At 37.3% G+C, this 23,050-nt stretch overlaps 1 protein-coding gene across 1 annotated transcript in view; it reads left to right on the plus strand.

The window, feature by feature from the left end:
- The window catches only part of LOC135205190 (protein PFC0760c-like), a 62,852-nt gene extending 43,971 nt beyond the window's left edge, over positions 1 to 18,881 (plus strand). The window contains exon 2 of the mRNA XM_064235554.1: positions 17,925 to 18,881. Coding sequence (XP_064091624.1) covers positions 17,925 to 18,881 — 957 coding nt within the window. The remainder of the gene's footprint in view (positions 1 to 17,924) is intronic.
- Positions 18,882 to 23,050: the final 4,169 nt, after the last annotated feature.

Raw genomic sequence — 23,050 nt, forward strand, 5'->3', positions numbered from 1 at the left:
TTTTTTTTTTATAGTGTTCTGTACACACTCATCTGCACACACGTAAACCTGTTTGCTGATGTACGCTGCCAATCATCAGATTATGTTGACAATGTTTTCAGCCATTTCAGTCTTAAAATGATTACTTTTTCAATCAAACCAGAGAAATTTTATGTTAATAAAAAGTTTTCATAATATTTACACATTTGTATGTATTAATATCTGTACATGATTTTTTTAAATTAAAAGTTTTTGTAATGCTTGCATCTGCATGCATTTATATTTTGATGTCTGCGCAGCACTGGAACATAGAGACCGAGGTGTTTGTTTGTATGTTAATGTAGATGAGGTGTTTGTTTGTATGTTGATGGACTTTGTATGTTAATTTAAATGATATGTTTGTTTGGAAGTATGATTCATTTCCCACAGTTTGTTCCATTTATCATACATGTCTACAAATTCATCACATTTGCCTTAGGATCTTCATAAATCATAGAAACAAAAGAGTTTTCTGTATAGAGTATAATGCTGCATAAAATTCTCAGCCACGGTCCATGAAACTCTCTGCCGTGGCCCGGTGGTGGCCTGTGTTGTTGGCACCTACGGCGGTGTCAGACACACGATCACGTCTACCATTTATGTTTATGTAGACCACTGCTAGATATTTAGTCAAAATTCCAGTTAGTCTCTCTTCTCTCTCTCTCTCTCTCTCTCTCTCTCTCTCTCTCTCTCTGGAAAAGGCTCTTGGAGGTTTATCTATGGGTGGGATGGTCTGGAAGACGATAAAGCGTCACTTCTGGTGGTGATGGAAGCATCTCTCTCTCTCTCTCTCTCTCTCTCTCTCTCTCTCTGTCCTTTATATATCTGACACACACACACACACACACACACACACACACACACACACACACACATATATATATATTATATATATATATATATATATATATATATATATATATATATATTAGGGCTGCTGCCTCGTATAATAAGGCGCCCTACGAGGTAATGTTAGACTTGCGATAATCTTACGCTAAGTCGGTTGGTATTGCACTTCCATATTCATTGGAGTGTCTTGGGGGTGGGGTTTGAGATCACTTACGAGTCACCTAATCAGTCCAGCTGCCAAAATCCAAAAACCCCCCTCAATCACACTTTCTTCATTACACAACAAATACAGCAGGACAATTGACCTACACCTATACCAAACCAAAACAAAAAACAAAACACATGTACCCGCCAACACTATACAAAAACAAATGAAAAGACAACAAAAACACAGGTACTTACCAATCAATCCAGTTACTCAGGGCTATCCGTGCTGTCCGCTGTCGAGGTCACAGAGACATAAACAACAACAACAACAACACAACAACAAGAACCACAACCCCAACACAACAACACTGATGACTACAACCCAAAAACAACCAAGGACAACAATAACACAACACCACCAAAGAACACAACCACAACTCAACAACAACACAACAACAACCAAGGACACAACCACAAAACAACACAGCAAAACAACAACCAAGAAAAAACACACCACAACCTAACAACACAGCAAACAACAAAAACTCAACAACCACAACAACAGAAAAGGAACAATCGCAACCCAAGACCACTGCACAAACAACACAACACAAAAAAAAAAACAAAAAAAAAACACAAAAGGCAACAAAATAAACCCCCACTCACACCCCTGAACAACACCAAAAGAATAAACAACAAAGACACAGGCACAACACTCCAAAGCAAAAAAAAACATGAACTCAACAACAAGCAAACAACAATCAAATACACACAAAAAACTTAACCGACTTTCAATGCCTTCAAAGAACTCTACCGACACTACTTAACATCACCAGTTCTGACTAAAGACTCGCTTAAGACTGACTCAAAAACACTCAAAACACAGAACTCTAACATCAACAGGACCAGCAGGACAGCCCAGAACCTACCAACAACCAATTCAGTCATTAACTATCCATACAGCAATTACACCCTCTCTCTCTCTCTCTCTCTACTCTCTCTCTCTCTCTCACACACACACAGACGTTGTTAAATGGAACTTCATAACTCCTCCATATTGGTTATTATCTTCTTTGGTTATGACGACCATGTGTTAAACTCATGATGATTCGGCAATGAGTGGAGGTTCTAGTAGAAACCACGAAGTACAAAAATACTTATATTCTCTGAGATTACATGGTGAAGATCAAGTAGGATTGTACAGGTCTTCTAATGACGATAGCTTGATCGCTTCTGCCAATGATGATGGCTAATCCTATTCTCTCCTACATGATAAGCTTAGGTAAAAAAGAGGTTTACAGGTCTGCCAATGATGATGGCTAACTCTATTCTGACTACCATCTTGGTTACAAATCATAAAGGAAGCAGACAGTAGCTCGAACATACGAACCTACAATCAGATGACATAGTTACTAATCACGTAGGCCGCTTGAGCTATAGGTCACGGTGTTTGTCTCAAGCAGGAAGCTTGGACTAATGTTTTCAAAACAAAAAAAATGAATAAACTACAGGTGACGGCCATGTCAACTTAGCCTACTGTATGTATCTGTCATCTTTATCGTCTCTGGTCTGATCACATTCCTGCAAGCAATCTGGGTTGACCTCTTTAGTTTTAGTCTTTTATATATATGGAATAACATTCCATATTTTTGTTATGTAATCACTTACATAAAAGCTCGGTCAGCTACCAAAACCAACCACTGAATAAATTGCTCAAGCTTGACTTGCATTTGACTTATAGGAGTGTGATACAGGACACTATGTGAATATATATATCGATATATAGAAAATACTTATAAGTAAAAAAAAATCATGGTGTACACAAATACAGATTCAAGTAATCAGATATAAGACACAATATGCTTATAATGATATTCGTAAATACGTAATAGTGATCACTTGATATATACTGATACAGTTTTTCTTTTTCTTCATCTCTTTAAGATATATATGCTACAGAAAATACTAATGTACTCTGATAATCGCATAGAATAAAAATTAACATGATAAAAGTCATATTTTAACTGATAAAAATTATTAATGTTTATGCTGATTGATTCGTTGATTTTTATCCTAACTGTTATATATCTGCAGTTATTAGTAAGATAAAAGGTAACAGATTGATTATAGGCTACCTGATTTATTTATACATTTGTATATGGATTCATATAATTATGATTAATATATGTGCACTTTAAATAGATTCCTAGTGCGTACACGTAAAGATATATTTCAACTCTGTATTTATGATCATTATATACATAGGATACATGATACTTTATATATAGGATACATGACCGAGGTTATACTACTACACATTTAACTAGCGTTCGAACAACTTTTCGTCCATTACACAGTTCCAGACAACCACCCACCTATAGCCAAATGAAATGGCCAATTCCAAATGGTTAAAACAAGAGGAAAACAAAATTGCCTGGGCGGGGTCCAACGTTCTATTTTGCGCTCATACTTGTTCTCTGCATCCTAAGCCACACAAATACGTTCGCGATGAATAAAATCATCCCCAGCATGAGTCCTTCACCAGCAACGTAGAGTTGAATATCCTTCTGGTCGTAATTGTCGGAAGTATGCCCTCCCTTTTGTAGTCGATTTCCGACAGCCGCCGGAGCGTTCTGCATTAAAACGAGATTAACGACGGGATAACGGGTGTCAGTCAAAGGAGTCCATGAGATATGCTTATTCACTTATGATGGTGCTTATTCCTTTCACATTGTAGGCGGTTGTTACTTGACTGCCATAGTCCGCAGCGACGAACGATTTTTTGAAGTTGCGATGTGAAACTCTCGTACTGCAGGATACTGTAACCAGGTTCCATTAATCAGCCTGCAAGTGAAAATTATACTTGTCACAAGGGCAAAGTAAATTCAGACAACATTAATACGGGTGGGAGGGAGAAAGCCATTTAGAACCAGACTTAACCCACATGAATTCGCTGATATTTATGGAAGCATTCAAAAGAGTCAGCCGTACAAAACTTTTTTTATCCAGGCATAACAATGACAGGAACCTATCCAGGTCTATGATGACTGTAAAAATATCCATAATTATAAAAAATAAACAGACATCAATACGAATCCCATAGAAAAATTCTATATTACTGGTAGTAAGTTACTAGACAAAGAAGTGCGAAACGGAGCTGTTTGTAAGATTTCCAGGCAACATAAGAGTCAAAGAGAATATTAATCATGATTCTGTATTTCTCTATGCTTACTAAAATTAAATTGTGATAAAATCCGATCCTATGTGCCCCTAACAAAAGTTTCATATTCAATTTTCTCGCGCGCATCCTCTGAGGTTAATTTATGGGCAAGAGATGCTATGAAAGAACCCACTATGTAACTAATTTCTATATAAACTTTGGGTTTTCCAAGAAAATGTGACATTTTCCCATGAATGTGATTTACTTGAATTGTAATAGGCTAATGTTGCAAGTAAATTGTAAATTTTTTTTTTCATATACATGACCTGATACTTCTAAATGTCCGTTTACAATGTCATAAGTTGAATTATTGACTCTAATTGTCTATGAGGTTCAGAAAAAATAATTCATTTTTTGTTGTTATAGAAAATTCTATTTGCTTATTTTGTTTATTAATTTTAAAATGATTGCGATTCCTTAACCAAGTTGCATTGCAATGCGGATAAGAATAGATTATGGCTATGTATGACATCATGACCTATGAACCACATGTGAAGTTCATGAGCTAAGCATTTCCTCTGAGGTTAAAAGGAACAATGCTGGAATCGGCAAACGCGCAAAGGCACCTTCTAGGACTGATGACGTCGTCACCAGCTTTAAGATTTACGTTACTTGCTGTAAAAGATACGACTTTAGTATTTTCGGAATGATATTTTTTTTTTTTTTTTAAATTCTCCACCACATGAGAAGAATGTCTGAAAAAAAAAAAACAGTACCAAAATTGAACAATATAATATTAGTGTCATGTTGGAAATCTGCATGATTGTAATTATGTTAAATTAGATATTCCTTATTTAAACTAATGAAAAAAGGGTTCCATACAAATTTTATATATACTATTTGCCCTGTATAAGATTATTCGCATAGATATACATTTTCACTTCTAGACTTCCTGACTTTAAAATCTATTTTACTTTATTTTATTTATTCATTTATTTATTTTTTTTTTTCATTGACTACGAATATAAATCACCGGGAGAGACAATATGTCATTAGGTTTTGATATGTGTTTGATCTTTTAGCTTATTTGTCATTACTAAAGCGTTAAGTTAGAGTTCAAATCGTTTACGCATATATATTTGGATATTTAATTAACCTATGGTTATGTTTTTGCTTATTGATTTTATCGTGACTCCTTTTTTGTTATAATTGTAACCCTTCCGACTTCTTACGGAGTGTATTATATCGACTCCACTTGTATCCATATTTATTTTATTTTTTATATTCATTTATTTATATATTTTTTTATATATATTTTGATAATAATGGTGGCTTGAATATGTGGAAAAGTGTTCTAGCGGCGTACCGTATAAGGCTACTTGCGGTATCATTTCTACAGATACAAGATATGAATGATAAAGGTATTTAAAACCGCGAGAACCGCTATAATCCAGTTCGGATCCAATATCACGAATGTAATCGTAAGACATTGACACTTTTTTTATTTATCCGTTATTCCAACCAAACCGATTGACTCTGGGTGATAAAATATAGTATTGGTTTTCTTAATGGAAAGGAATTCACACAACGAGTTAAGGAGATTATTATTGATTTACACCACCGAGTCAGAATATTATTATTATGTTGAATTCCATGTTTACTGATTTAGCATCATCCAAATATTCCTAGCGCACTCAATTGCGGTGTTTGTTTTTAGTGCTATTAATTCTATATAACGTGTCAAGGAACTATTAACACTAAGAAGTGTTTATTTCCTCTGTCAGACTCGTAATTCTGTTAATAATTCTACGTATATTCTTTCAAGGATTGATTGTTGGCACAGGATAGGCCCCTAAACTGACAGGTGTTCTTAGTGTATCCTTGTTTTCATGACACGTGTTACGGTCAGTTTATGTGCTTTTATATCTGTAAGCATTGTAGGCCAGTAAAACAGTGATTTGGCTTTCTGTGACATAATAGAGAACCCTGGATGACGGAATGCAACCAGTTTAGGACGATTGGTATGAAAAGATATTATTACTACTACCTGGTCGTTAGTCACCTGCTGTGTTCTTCGGGTTTTCCTCGTCACGGACCTACATATAATACATTTGATTACATAATTCTGATACACATACTTTAAATATATTTTTGCTTTAGTTTCCGGGTTTCATTCGAAGTGTTTATTGTTTTGCTTATTGCTGCTGACCCTGTTTCCGTTCGAAGTGTTTATTGTTTGCTTATCTGCTGACCCTGTTTCTGTTCGAAGTGTTTATTGTTTTGCTTATTGCTGTTGACTCTTGCTTTGTTCAGTTTGTAACAGTTCGGTGCTCCAACCCAGATATTCAATGCTCGCGATCCTTGGGTTAAGGAATTTTCTGTTTAGATACGGTTTTAACAATAGGCACGGATGTTTCTATATCTTTTAGTCAATTAATGGTTCTTTGCAGTATGGTGCGGGATTGCGGATAATGCGTCAGCTATGATATTTGCTTCCCAGGTAGATATAGTATCTTGGCTCCAAAACCTGAATGATCATATGTCACTAGTTCCTTTGTGACGTTAAAGCCTTTGAAAAAACTCGGTAAGTGACTTATGGTCAGTAAGGATTTTTAACAGGATATTATGAACTTAAAATGTACTAGTGAGTTAACGATACCTAGCCCTTCCTTGCCTATTACTGCATATTTACTTTCAGAGGGTTTTAGTTTACATGAATAAAAAGCTATAGGAAAGGACTTTATATCATCAATTGCTGAAGTAGTACCACTCATACCCCTTGGTCTGAGGCATCTGTTGCTATATAAAAAAAAGAAAATTCCTTATTTAAAATCAGGGATTTTTTAAGTTAGGTGAGCTGCATTATTCCGCTTTTAAGATATCGAACGCCTGTTGATGCTTTGTTTTTAGACCATAATAAATCTACGCCCTTCTTCGTAAGATCTGTTAGAGAAGCATGCTATGATTGAAGAGTTACATATTTACATACGATTGTAATACCCACTACAGCGCAAAAGTTAATAGGTACCGGAAGTTATGAATAGCCGACACTTACCATGGACTACTTTAAGGCTTGACTAGACACATAAAACCTAGATAAAACATGTTCGGTTTTTTTTAAAAACTTACAATTAGATATTTACTATGAGATTATTGTCTTTGTCTCTGTAACACTAGCTCTAGTTTATGTGAATGTACTTCTAAGGTATTTAGAAAAGATTATAAGACCAACCATATAAGCATGTAGGGTATCCCCTAAAAGTCTCCAAACACTATATTGTAATTGGGGCGCAATGTAAGCCGGAGGCATACGTAAAAATTGATAATGTCCCCTGAGTGTGCTGAAAAACGGTGTATGAGGTACAATCACTTAGGTAATGGTATCTTGGTAAAAGCCTTTAAGTAAGTCCAAGCTGGTGAAAAATTTATTCTAAACCTAACAGAGATAAGATGTCGTCGGTACATGGCACTGAAAACTATCGGGAGTGTTTCCTTGTTTAAGCGACAGAAATCTACGCAGATACGCCAAGTCCGATCTTTTATGGCCTGACGTTTGAGGGAAAAAATTATATGGGCTTATTGATTTCTTCCTAATGACTCTATTACTAACATTTTTCAACTTCGTCATTTATCTATATTTGAAATTTCATTGAGAGTCTATACGAGGTAGTATATAGCTTTATGTTTGTCTTAGACGTATTTTGTGTTAAATTACATCCGTTTGTTTTCCCCAGAGATCACTCGCTAGTGGAGAAATCTTCCTGGTATTCAGATAAAAGATACAAAAAAAATTTCTGCTGAATCACCTCTGCTTGAATGACTTTACAGATATTACTTTAGATAGAGTAAGAGAGATTATCTACGACTGGTTTGGCGTGATTAAAAATTAGCAACAATAAAAAAAAATGCGATATTTATATGTATAGGTTTTGTGGATTACTAGATTAACTTGTTCCTGCGAGTCAACTGTCTTTAGGGCTTTGTTCGCAGAAATCGTTATATTTCAGAGTGTCGGGAAGGATTTAAAATTTCAGATCCCAGCAAGGTCTTTTTTCACGCACTAAGACATTCGAGGGTGCAGCTTCTCGAGATTTTGCGTGCAAACTGCGACTGCGGTTGTGAGAGAATTCTGTTGGGTCGTTGAACAATATCACGATTATGAGACAAATGATTTGTTCTTCTAAATAAGTTATTATTTGATTAACTGTCTTTTTGTTCAAACGGATTTTAATATGTTTGAAGGTTTATAGAATTTTCCTTTGATAAACACGCCTTATTTGCAGGAGGTAAGATAATATTTTGTATACCCCTAGATGGATATTTACAATTACACTAGATACAGATCAATGTTTTTTATAACTATAGAGGTATCTGTAAGTGCTTGCTTATCCGGACTTCTCATAGGGAAGTTCGAACAAACGACGGTGAGTCCGTAAATACAGGATATTGCGTGTACTAAAGGAATAAAACAAGATATTCTCATTTTTACGGCGCGTACAGTGGGCTTAAATCAACCACTACTTATAATAATTTATGTATTAAGAAAAACGAGAACATGACTCTGGTTACTTGATACGGTCGTGTGATTCATAGGGGAGGGGGAAATTCCTTTTTAATTCAAAAAGGTATTGGCATGAACAAAAAAAAGCTATGGTATAAATGATCCACATCGTTTTTCCTCTCCGCTGCAAGTCGCCTGTGGAATGTGCTTTGCTTGCTACACTCGGCAGATTTAATGACCCCTGACGTCTGACTAGATGACACAGTAACCGAGTTTTGCTTTGTTTGATTCTGATATTTAGGGCTACTGTTTACCATCGGCAACGTATTGTGTGTTTTTAGCATTCTGTGTTGTTGTTATGTATAAAGCAACGAACGTATGAATGACGAACTATTAGGATCTGAGCGATTACTATTAAGACAAGTTATCTCTACTGCATTCAATATTAACTGTTTGTACTTGCTGTTGTTTACTTCATTCTTTGCTAAAATTTGAAATAGTGAGGGGATCCGGGTCAGCGCATTTAGCCTAATGAAAGTTTTTTACAGCCATGGTATTCCTTGCAATCCAGCCGTATTTTTAAAGTTAAGTTGAGTCATTGAGATTCGATATTTTATATAACTGCAACAAAAAACTCAAGGCTAAAAACTGCGATCGGGACTTTGCAAAGGAGCATGTATTGTCATGACCCGAAATAGTGTTGACTACCTAAATTTATCTAGATTTGTATGGGTGTTCCACTTGTTTTTGTGTGTTTTCTTATCACTACTGTGCCTAACGACCCTATCCATGCATCTGTATAAATACAGACGTCCAACTGCGTAAACGCATATTCACTGTTTTAATATGATTTGTTACGTAAAGGATTAATAATCACCCAAAATGATAAAATTAACACAGTATGTGATTTTGATATTTCAGTAGAACTTCTGGAAACAGAAACTTAAAGATAGAAACTCGCAGTAGCGACATCCCAATGATGTAGATAATTTCTGTAAAAAAGTAAGATTAAGAATGTCTCGTAACTTCAGCCACAGGAATAACGAAACTCGACCTGCAAAGGAAACACTCAAATAACTCCAAATGAAAAAAAAGGTTGTCTATAGCTTGATGTGGGAAGTCGCGGTGTTCCGATAACGATGTGCCCTTGGCCCTCCTCCTCTATTTAGCGGATGACCTGATTTGGCTTCAGTTTCCCCCCTGTGCGCATTGTTTGGATGATTCGAGCCCTTGAAGATCCGATTGCTGCAGATGCGTTCGGTTTGTTTCTTGAAGTGCCGGAAAACGCTCAATAAACGATGTTTTCTTGAATGATTCTAATGAGAGACGAAGCTTGCGTTGCCGTAGGAAAAAGACACGTCGGGTTTGTTTCTTGAAGTTATTCACTACTGAAATTGCTCACTAAACGATGATACTAAGTTGCTTGAAGATCTCTTGCTTTCGTCGTCGTTGACTTCTGATGATACTTTTTAATTCATTATTCTGGTTTGGTTTTTCTTTGGAAGACGTTGTAGAGTTCTTGTTGTTTTCTGAAGTCGCTCACTAAACGATGATACTAAGTTGCTTGAAGAATCTCTTGCTTTCGTCGTCGTTGACTTCTGATATACATTATTCATTATTCTGGTTTTTCGGTTTTTATTCGGAAGACGTCCGTTGTTAGAGCTTTCTTCTGGTAATCTGCCACCAATATTAGGGCTGCTGCCTTCGTATAATAAGGTGCCCTACCCGAGGTAATGTTAGACTTGCGATAATCTTACGCTAAAGTCGGTTGGCATTGGGGTTTGTAGATCACTTACGAAGTCGGTATTATCTTCTTTGGTTATGACGACGATGTGTTAAACTCATGATGATTCGGCAATGATGTGAGGTTCTAGTAGAAAACCACGAAGTACAAAAAATACTTATATCTCTGAGATTACATGGTGAAGATCAAGTAGGATTGTACAGGTTCTTCTAATGACGATAGCTTGATCGCTTCTGCCAATGATGATGGCTAATCCTATTCTTCTCCTACATGATAAAGCTTAGGTAAAGAGGTACAGGTCTGCCAATGATGATGGCTACTCTATGGCTAACTCTATTCTGACTACCATCTTGGTTACAAATCATAAAGGAAGCAGACAGTAGCTCGAACATACGAACATACAATCAGATGACATAGTTACTAATCACGTAGGCCGCTTGAGCTATAGGTCACGGTGTTTGTCTCAAGCAGGAAGCTTGGACTAATGTTTTCAAAACAAATGAATAACTACAGGTGACGGCATGTCACTTAGCCTACTTGTATGTATCTGTCATCTTTATCGTCTCTGGTATGATCACATTCCTGCAAGCAATCTGGTTGACCTCTTTAGTTTTAGTCTTTTATATATATGAATAACATTCCATTATTTTTATTTATTTTATATTTAATCAATTACATATATATATAGGCTATGCAGGTATATATCACATACAATCATTCAGGAAACCGCTGAGAACCACATCAGAAGAACATTTATTAGAGACGTTTCGCAAATACAATATGCATCTTCCGTCTGTTTCGATAAAAAACATATACATATTACATTAAAAATTAAAAGCAGGATTCGTAATTTAACAAGTAAAAAGTAATGCAAGACTAAAATTAACTTCAAAATTTACAAAAAAGGTTTAAAAGTTAATGACAAGTAAAATGAAGTAAAAAATATGAATAAAAAACAAATACCAAGGCACAACCAACCATTAGCTATCAATTGTAAGATAGAGGTGAAGAAACAACACTTCTCTATTTTAGGCTTTGTTAAAGACTCTGTTACCTAACAATCTAGAGTCATTATATATTAAACGTCTTGTTCCCTCATTGAATAGTGTGGGGTTTCATCTTCTCCGCTTTATCTGGCATAGTCAAACTTTTCGACTTCTTGCCCAAGTGTAGTCATTCTACTCCTTCCTTCTCAGCTAATGGTTGGTTGTGCCTTGGTATTTGTTTTTTATTTATATTTTTTTTACTTCATTTGACTTGTCATTATATATATATATATATATATATATATATATATATATATATATATATATACATAGGCTATGCAGGTATATCACATACAATCATTCAGAAACCGCTGACAACCACATCAGAAAAACATTTAATAGAGACGTTTCGCTCATACAATGTTCATCTTCAGTCTGTTTCGATAAAAAACATATACGTATTAACATTAAATAAAGTCAGGATTCTTAATTTAACAAGTAAAAAGTAATGCAAGACTAAAATTAACTTAGAATTTACAAAAAGGTTTAATAGTTAATGACAAGTAAAATGAAGTAAAAAATGAATAAAAAACAAATACCAAGGCACAACCAACCATTAGATATCAATTGTAAGATAGAGGTGAAGAAACAACACTTCTCTATTTTAGGCTTTGTTAAAGACTCTGATTACCTAACCACTCTAGAGTCATTATAAATTAAACGTCTTGTTCCCTTATTGAATAGTGGAGTTTCATCTTCTCCGCTTTATCTGGCATAGTCAACTTTTCAACTTCTTGCCCAAGTCTAGTCATTCTACCTCCTTCCTTCTCAGCTAATGGTTGGTTGTGCCTTGGTATTTGCTTTTTATTTATATTTTTTTTACTTCATTTTACTTGTCATTAACTTTTAATCCTTTTTGTATATCTCAACAGACTGAAGTTGCACATTGTATGTGCGAAACTTCTCTAATAAATGTTCTTCTGATGTGGTAGTCAGCGGTTTCCTGAAGGATATATATATATATAATATATATATAATAAGTATTATAATTACACACCTATTATTGTGTATGATATTAGCGCCATTTGACCTCTTGTTTTTCACTTATGTAATCCTTGGAAATGTTTACTTCCAAACTCTATACAGTTAATGCTCTGAGTTCGTTATCCGATGGCTTACGATTCGCTTGTTCTTTGCAGTAATTACGTGGTTATTTCTTTTTTTGGATATTCTGGCGTGTTTTGAGGTAAGTAAATTTTTGTTTAAACTGAAGTTTAGTAATTCACCTCGCAAATCTAATCTACCTACAAGAAGGGTTTACCCTCGCCACCGAGAATTGATGAATAGTTCAAGTGGAAAGCTGGAGTTGTGACAAATTTTGGGCCTGTTCGGGAACTACTTAAGTTTGCGTTGCTCTTTCGCTCGATTTTGACACATTGTGACCATTAAAAGCTTCCTGTGCAAGTACATTTCTGAAATTGGACGAGACTGGGTTGAAGACCTGGTTCTGCTTACTGTATGTACACCCAGTTACAAAAGCGATGTCGCCCCGCCAGGCCTGGCTCAGTGAGATCATGCCCTTCTTGCCCTGAAAGTGGCCCACGTTCAAACAACCAGTACATAGTTAGATTGGTTCGAAAGAGAGGAGGAGGGAAATTACGGTAATCACGCAAAGAAATGCAATATTGAATGAAATATATATGTGAGAGAGAGAGAGAGAGAGAGAGAGTTTTTTATTTTTTTCCATTGCTGTTAGTTATTAATCTGACGGATATACTTGAGACCTTTTGCTTTAAGAAAAATGTTATCATCTATTTTTTGGCAAATAATTATTATGAAATCTTATCACATCGTATTGTTTTTAATCGTTATCACATTTCCTATATAAGAATGCCTTAAATATTGTTGGAACTCACTATTCACATTAATATTATTCAGACGAAAATATCCTTTTTAATTATCCTATAAGCAGCTCTCTCTCTCTCTCTCTCTCTCTCTCTCTCTCTCTCTCTCTCTCTCATTCTGTCCTTCGTCTTATATCGCCTGGATTGACTATTTAAATAACGGTAGATGTTTGATATGTTATTTGGATGTGGCCAAGGATCACAAAACCGTAAATGGCAACTCTACCAACTTGTGCTAGGCTGTATCTATTTTTGCCCTAGCTTGACTGAATTATAATTACCAGTATTACCAATAATATACGAATTTGGTCACAAAGACGTTACACCAGGTTTTGTAGCCGTGGGTTGTATAATTATCAAAGCATCAATTTTGCAAGGATATTATTTTATTAATTAATGTATGCTAAGAACACATTACTGGATATGCTAATCTAGTACTACAGGATTTGTATTTATGGCAAAACTTAGTTGAGTTACCATCTAGGCTACTTATAGAAAGTATTTCAATTTGCTGTATTTCTTATATTATAGAATATTTATTATATTATTTCCGAAACTCTTTGTGAAAATAAATTATGTGAAATGAAATGCAGTAAAATGTGTGCATCGGAGCATTATATAATGATGGTGGGGTATAAAGTATGTAGGTGTTGCAAAACCGTATACTATTAACATAATATTTAGTGTCTCAAATTGTTTGGTGATAGTCTTTAGACTGGGCAGATTGATCACGTCTTAGCTAACCACCAACCCCCTTACCGCCAATCCCCCAACCCCAACCCCACCCTCCGGCTCACGCTAGCTCACTCACTCCGCCTTTATTCGTGGCTTCAGCGGCTAACGTCCAACACACCTTACCTTGTTGGTGTTCCCCCTCCAAACTATTCAAGAAACCCACCACTTTCGATATCTCGAGTTCATTAGTCTTTTACATAGCCATGGTTTTATTTTTTATAATGAAATATTTGTAAACATTTGGAAAATAAATGGTGCGTGAATACTGTCATCGAGTATTATTTTACCTTCCAAAAAACATCCATCAGAACAATCTCATAATAACTGTAAGACATTGAAATCCCGAACATGAGGTGGTGCGAGGATAGAAAGATATTTATAACAAGGTTGGGGTTGAAGGTGATGGGGGACAGGTGATGTTGGATGGCCTTAATTCAAGTGTGAATTTCAGTCCTTTTAACATTCATAACATTGACAAGCATTTTTCTTTGTTATAACGATCACAGTTTCGGAATTCGCCATCATATGACACTGTATATGCAATAAATAAATATCTAATGGCCACGACCCACGATAAATATTTCATGTTAGCCTATATATATCTATACATATCAAACAAAAACTACCTAAGAATCTTTACAATATTGTTTTATGACAGATTTCTGTGGAATGGAATATGAGACTTAGGCCAAAGGCCAACCTCTGGGGCTCATGAGGTAATTCAGCTTTGAAATGGAAATTGAGAGTAAAAATGTTTTAAAGGCGTAAAAGAGAGAAAAAACCTCAAAGCAGTTGCATTATGAATTAAACCATTGGTTAGGATGAGGGTGGAAAGTAACGATGGAAGAGAGAGAATATGAGCGGAGGTACAGTAAAAGGAATGAAAGCGGTTGCAGCTGGGGGCCAAAGGGATGCTGCAAAGAACTTCTCTGTACTTTACTTTGTGATCTCCTTAAGTTCATCTCTCTAGAATTAACAAATGGTACAGGTTAATTGTTAGTTTCGATAATAAGCATCCATGCATTAATTTGGCTAATAAATGATTCCGCAAAGATCTTGGCATTTGTTTTGTAGAAAGTAAAGTTGAAGAGGGCTTACCTAAGGTTCTTACGGCGTCCCTGTGGCCCCTAGCTACAACCCCTTCCTTCCATTCCTTTTACTGTACCTCCGTTCATATACTCTTTTTTTTCTATCTAATGTCCATCCTTTCCTTACAGTTGCTTCATATTGCAGCCATGAATTTTCCTCCCCTATTACATTTCAAACCTTGTTTCTTTCAAAATCCCTTTCAGAACCGAATGACCTCATATGGTCCCAAGCTCCTGGCCTTTGGCATGAATTTTATGTTCCATTTGTGAGTTACTCAATAGTTAGTTTTGTAATTTTCAATCAATGTATCTCGTGTTGAATTTTCATGCGGCCATACGACGTGATAGTTCTGTCTCTCCCTGTGGTAATGAATGAGAGTTTGGAGTTCTAATTATAATCATCATTGTCTCTGTGAATGTAATTTATCAACTTTGCAACGAACAAAGTAACTGGGGATGCTGTTTGCAAGGGATGCAGTAGATAGCATCACGAGTACCATGACACCTTGCATCTCCTTCACTTTGTAATTAAAAGAAAGGAACTTTCTTTTTAAGAAAGCACTTCGTGGAAGTAACTATAATCTCCTCCATCACCTTTCTGAGGTACTCTCTCTCTCATCTTCCACCCACACTTCTTAAGTAGTCTCTCTCTCTCTCTCTCTCTCTCTCTCTCTCTCCTCTCTCTCTCTCTCTCTCTCTCTCTCTCTAAAAGAAGCTTACAAGGATAAAAATAATGAATTCAAAAGAGCTGTTGGCAGAAGAGTGATAGCAGCCAGAAAACACGAATGTCCCCAAATAGGAATCAACGCAACGAATAGATTTGCTGTGCTCTCTTGAAACAGAAGAGGAAACTATCTTAACTGGAGACTCGTTAGTAAAAGATCAGGGGTTAACTTTTATGGCCAAAAGTAGCATTAAGAGAAAAGTTAATTTTTACCCAGGTGCAGGAGCACAGAAGATAGCCGAGGCAGTGAAAAAAATCAAGGTAAATAATAGAAAAAGTTTAATCATATATGGTGCAGGGAGGGGGAAATGACTTGTTTCTAAAAGATGGAAGAACTGGCCTGACAAAAGGTCTTGTAGCCAACCTGACGAATGGTATAGAGAACATCCGTGAGAAAACTGATAAGGGCATTCTTACAGGACATCTGCCCAAACCAATGTAAGCCACTATTCCCTTAGCAAGGCAATTGGAATCAGTGACAGATTGGAGTTAATATCATTTATTTCAGTAGAAATTTATGTCATCAAGAAAGTTTCTCGCCGTGAACAATTCCCTAACTTAAATACTAGAGATTGCTATAAACTGATAAGGCCAGAAAATCACCAAAAACTCAAGAGCGTTATCCACTTTTGGACCGGAAATGGGTATGGGAAAGCATAAACAAACCTTTCATTAGTGGGCACAGATTTCCGTGTCGAAAATGATGATAATGGTTGCAGGTCCACAATAATATAGCATGTGCGTATATGGTCTTTAATGGATATTAAAAGTTTTCGAACCTCGTACTAGGTTTACTTGACTGAAGATGAACCTAGTACAAGGTTGGAAAGCTTTTAATATCTATTAAAGACCATAATACTCACATGCTTATATTATTGTGGACATGCAATGCAACCAAACCTTTCATTGGTATAGTGGAAGATTAATTTGTCTTTGAATATGCACACGGAACCTTGATTAAGATTGTTAGATATCAGAAACAGTGATAAATGCAATCATTGTGAGGAGGTTGAATACATATTGCATAATTTTTTTATTTTTGTAGTCACGTAAAAACAAAAAAAACAATTGAAGTATGTGACAATTTTCTGAAAATAATAATGCTCTGTTTCAATTATAGGACGAAAAAGGATTATAATAGCGCCACTGTATTAATTGTAGGGTACTATTTACATGCTGTTTGGGTCAGTAAAAAAAAACATGACACAAAAGAGGAAACAGATCCCTGTTGCCGGTACAAATTTTTAAGTAATAGTACAGTTATTACGGCGTTCAAGAAAAAATTATTCAAAGCCTAGTGTTCCGTAACATATATTTACTACTTAAATATGCAATGTAAATACTGTGAAATAACTATAAACTTGCATTTATGTATTTTTTATAATTTAAAAAAATGAACATCATAGTATTCTTTGGAAGCTTGAATTTCAAGTCAGTGGCCCCCGTGGGATTATTCTACATGAATAGGGTGGGTTCATCTTCTGAATAATAATAATAATAATAATAATAATAATAATAATAATAATAATAATAATAATAATAATAATAATAATAATGTTAATAATAATAATAATAATAATAATAATAATAATAATAATAATAATAATAATAATAATAATAATAATCATGTTCATCATCATCATCATCACTATGGTAAATAATCGAGAAATCTTAATGAAAGGTGAAATTTGGCGTGAATTAACTTTTAAAAAAATTCAAATTGACAAAAAAAGAGAAACAAAGAGGGAGGGGAATTAGCGTATGGGTAGGTTGGTTAAAATTCTGGACTTGGGAAAGTAAACTTACGAATCCGAGGGATTCCATCGACGACAAGACCTGGATCCTTCTTAAGATCCTTCAGAAAAACTCACAGCGGCGTCTCCAGAGCAGCCAGAGACTTCTCAACAAAAAATGAAGAAAAAGGCGCACACGAAATTCTTCGTAGCAGAGACAGGAAACGGAGGCGCTCTTCGGAGCCTCCGGATCCCGAATCCTGTGCCGTGGCAGTTTTAAAATCAAGGCATAGAGGAAGCAGATGTCAAGGTTGACATTAATCACTATGTTTCAGCTATACAGCAGTTTACTTGTGGTATTGGGAGTTGTGGCAGGCGACTTGACCGCTTGGACTATTAATGATTTGTTTGATTTCCTCTGTTATCAAGGAGTCGACGGCAGTTTACGAGTACATGATACTCTTGGTGCTGCTGTTGACTCTTTTGAACCGGAAATCGTTGACTCTTTTGAACCGAAAATTGTTGCAGAACCTAACAGCTTGATGACGCCAGCCTTTGCCTTTGCCATCTTCGGATTGGCCTTGTTGGCAGGCTTGGCTTTTGCTGTTTGCTGGAAATTCGGAAATTATGGACGCAAAGTTCATGATTTGGATGAAGATCTGGAAACTGATGACTTTAAACCGGACTACAATCTACTGATGGACGACCTGGAAGACGACGACAGCGAGGATGAAGTGGAACAAGAAGACAGCGAGGACGACCTGGAAGAAGACAACAGTGAGAACAGTGAGGATGACCTGGAACAAGAAGACAGCGATGACTACCTGGAATTAGAAGACAGTGAGGACGACCTGGAAGAAGACAACAGCGAGGATGACCTGGAACAAGAAGACAGCGATGACTACCTGGAATTAGAAGACAGTGAGGACGACCTGGAAATAGATATAGATGAAGTGTCTAGACTAGAAAATCGTCTAGAACCTGGAGACCTGGAATATAGTGACAATGACCTGAAAATGGATAAGTGCGAATCGTCTAGACTGGAAGATCTTTTAGAACAGGAAGAACCGGAAGAAATGATAAAATGTGAAGATACTGAAGATGAACTGGAAAGCGAAATGACCGAAGTATCTCGGCCAGAGGAGAGCTCAGAACTGGATGAACTGACAGGTACTGAAGATGGTCCAGAAACTGTTGAAAACCCGAACAGCTTGATGACGCCAGCCTTTGCCTTTGCCATTCCCGTTTTGGCCTTGTTGGCAGGCTTGGCCTTTCCTGCTGTGCTGGAATGACAACAGTCATGGGAAACCATCTTCAGGAACTGGAAGACCATCTGGAAAGCGAAAAGGCCGAAGAATCTAGGCTGGAAGAGACCTTAGAACTGGAGAGATTGACAGAAGAACTGGAAGAGAGTCGGGTTGCTGCAGATGAAATGGAACGTCTGTGGAAGGAGGCGAAGGAGGGGATTGCTTGGCTCAAGAATCAAATGGCAGAAAAGGACCTCTTGCTAAGAAAGAATGCTGACCACGAAGCAGTTATGAAGAGTGAAATTGCAAAGTTGCATCATCAAAATGAAGAAGTCATGGCTGAACACCAGCACTTGGAAGATGACCTAAAACGGGCTGTATACGAAGGAAAGAGGATGGAGAAATTAAATAACGATCTTATGGAGGAAATTAGTTTCTGGAGAAGAAATGCGAGGAGGAAAGGATAATAGCAAGTCTCATCCGAGGAGAACTAGAGCTGAAGGAAGAGGAAAAAATAGACTCAAAGCTGAGATCATCGAACGAAGCAGAACTTTTTTTTTTTTTTTTTACAAGTGATGAAGAACTGGGTCTCAGAATTAGGAGGACAGAACGCGAGATTGGCTGAGGAGTTAGAAGAAGTAGAAATGGAAGTGACTTCAGTGAAGAAGGAGCTAGGAAATGAGAAGAGGAAGACCAAATTTTGACTGAAGAAGTCCAGGTCATGAGGAAAGTGGGGTGGGCACAGAGTTAGGAGGGGAGAATTCCAGGCTCCAGGAAGAGGCAGACGAAAACTGCCTGGAAATAACTTCACTGAAGAAAATCATTAGTGAAGGAGAAAGAGCAAAACAGCTTTTTACAGGATGCTCTCCATTATAGGAGGGAGATTGAAAGCTTGTTTGAGGCAGAACAGAAGAGAAGGAAGGAGATGGAGAATTCCCTCAGAGTCTTAAAAGAAGAGCTCGACAACAGGGACCTCCAAATAGAAAGATTCTTAAATGAGGAAAGAAAATTAATATCTGAAAAAGAGGACCTAGAAGAGAAGCTAGACATCGCTCTTAATCACGGAATGAACTGAACAGCTTGCTGGAGGAAGCAGATGAGAAGGCCAAAAAAATTGCTAATGAATTAGAGGAAGAGGTCCAGAAAAGGGAGACCCAAATACGCCATTTGTTAGGCCAGGAGAAAGACTCAAGGAAGAACTGCAGCAACTGGAAAAGAATGTGAAAGGTTGACAGAAAAAGTGCAGGATAACGGAGGAACATGAGGTGAGGCAAGAACAACGTTTCAGAGAGTGTCTAAGGAGACAGGAAGAGGCTTTGAGGCAACAGGATAAATACCTGTTGATGACACTTCTCCATGGGACAGCTCAGAGGAATTTCCACCTGCAACACATTACACAGGATGGAAATGAAGTTGTGGATGAAACCAGGGAAATGGAGAAGGAAGATGAAGGACAAGAGGACCTGTCTGACCTCTTGCAAATGAGGAAGGGAGACCCAGCACAGGAACTACTGTGAAGCCCAACGTGAGAGGACAACTACGGGCCGGCAGTGGGAGGTCCTAACTCAGACTTTGAAGGATCTCGTGCATGGAGATGAGAGAATGGGCAGAATCGACGAACGAAGGTCCTAATAAGCACTGTGTTTACAGTGAGCCTCCAGATAAAAAAGAGGAGAGTTTGATCAGCGAGGCAGGCGAAAAGAGGCAAATCTTGATGCCTTCGCCTTCTACAGCAGGAGGGGAGGTGATCCCGTGACTCCCCCCTAAAAAAAGGTCAAACAAAAGGGCCAACAAGCGAGCGAGTCACAGACTGGCCCGGCGACCGTGAGGCTGAGAGCACATCTTCAGCAGCGTGAGAGGGACTTCCCCCCACACCTTCGAACCCCCCCCCCCCCCCCCCCCCCCGGCCTCCCCCCAGGGCCTCCCCCCAGGCCCATCCCCCACCCCCCGAAGGTGTTCATGGTTAGTTCCTCTTATGCCGCTTTGGGTGTGGTTTTAGCCCCACAGTCATCAGGCCATTCTGCGGCTCAATCGTGTTGGCCCTTTTGCCTCAGTCAGGAGGAGCTCTGCAACTGAGCTTGATTGAATGACCCGATTCATTTTCCTGCTGTGGAAAACCCACATTTTAACCTAGCCTCTGAGGGTGGGTGGACAAGCCAGCCCATCCCAGAGCCGGTCCCAAGCCCGGAAAAATAGGGAGGGTTGGAATCATCCATAAAATGTCTGCTAAAAATGATAGAGAAGAGAGAGAGAGTAACACTGTAGAAGAAAAATCTCTCTTTAAAATCAGGAGATACGTTTCATATATTAACTTAGTTAAATGCTACACTTACACCAACTACCAACTGTAGAATTAGGCCCAAAGTCTACAGTGCCACGGACCTAGCATTCACTTTCTATTCCTTGGAATTTATTTGATGTGTTATTTAAGAATAATTTCCAGAGAATAGAAGGTGAATGCTAGATGCATGGCACTGTAGACTGGGCCTAATTCTACAGTTGCTGTAAGTGTAGCATTTAACTAAATTTATATATTAAACTTATCTCCTACATTTCAAGAGAGATTTTTCTTCTACTGGTTTTACTCTCTCTCCTCTTATCTCTCTCTCTCTCTCTCTCTCTCTCTCTCTCTCTCTTTTGATATGTCTCATTTCTCTCTCCTCACCTTTTCCTCTAAATATGGAGGTGTTCAGATCCATTGCCACTATGAAATACATGTCAGATAGTCAATTCTTGGGTATAATAAAATTATTAGCTAAAGTTGAGTTTACACTAGGCTTCACCCCACGCTGCATGCGTAAGACTCATCACCAATTCCTCCCAAATTCTTGTTAGCCCCGCCTACTGGACTGCTCATCAAGAGTCACACCACACCACTAAGTCACCCTAATGAGAGTAGCCCAGTAGGCGGGGCTAACAAGAATTTGGAAGGAGTTAGTGATGAGTCTTTCACAGGCAGCGTGGGGTGAAGCCTAGTGTAAACTCACCTTTAGCTAATAATTTTATTATACCCAAGATTTGACTATCTGACATGTATTTCATAGTGGCAACGGATCTGAACACCTCCATATTTAGAGGAAAAGGTGAGGAGAGAGAAATGAGACACATCAAAGAAAAGAGAGAGAGAGAGAGAGAGAGAGAGAGAGAGAGAGAGATTTGAAAAGTAAAACCAGTAGAAGAAAAATCTCTCTTTAAAACTAGGAGATAAGTTTAATATATAAATTTAGTTAAATGCTACACTTACAGCAACTGTAGAATTAGGCCCAGTCTATAGTGCGCCTAGCATCCACCTTCTATTCTCTGGAAATTATTCTTAAATAACGTATCAAATAATTTCAAGGAATAGAAAGTGAATGGTAGGTCCGTGGCACTGTAGACTTTGGGCCTAATTCTACAGTTGCTGTAGGTGTATCATTTAACTAAATTTATATATTAAACTTATCTCCTACTTTTAAAGAGAAATTTTTTTTCTACTGGTTTTACTTTACAAATATCTCTCTCTCTCTCTCTTTTTCTCTCGTTTCTTTAATGTGTCTCATTTCTCTCTCCTTACCTTTTCCTCTAAATATGGAGGTGTTCAGATCCATTGCCACTACTAAATACATGTCAGATGGTCAATTCTTGGGTATAGTAAAATTATTAGCTAAAGGTGAGTTTACACTATGCTTCATCCCATGCTGCATGTGTAAGACTCATCACCAATTCCTCCAATTCTTGTTAGCCCGCCTACTGGACTGCTCATCAAGAGTCACGGCCACACCACCCCTAAGTCACCCTAATGAGTAGCCCAGTAGGCGGGGCTAACAAGAATTTGGGAGGAGTTGGTGATGAGTCCTACACATGCAGTGTGCAGTAAAGCTTAGTGTAAACTCACCCTTAGACTGGTCTAAAGCCTTTGATATGGTTAATATGGATTTTGTTTTTAAAGTAATGAAGAAATTTGGTTTACCAGATGAATTTGTGGATCTATTTCGAGTTTTGTAAAATGATTGTAAAAGTCATAATTTTGTAAATGGGTTTATTGGTTCCCCCTTTTGTATTAGAAGAAAAGATGATGATGGTGAGAGAGAGAGAGAGAGAGAGAGAGAGAGAGAGAGAGAGAAAGAGATCCATCAGTTTGGACGTTGAGTCGTTGTTCACTAACATCCCTGTTTCTCAGACAATTGAGATAATTTTGAATAAAATTTTTAGTAATGATGAAACTTTCTGTGGTT

This window comes from Macrobrachium nipponense, chromosome 49 (genome assembly GCF_015104395.2).
Source record: "Macrobrachium nipponense isolate FS-2020 chromosome 49, ASM1510439v2, whole genome shotgun sequence".
In the NCBI taxonomy this organism is placed as follows: domain Eukaryota; kingdom Metazoa; phylum Arthropoda; class Malacostraca; order Decapoda; family Palaemonidae; genus Macrobrachium; species Macrobrachium nipponense.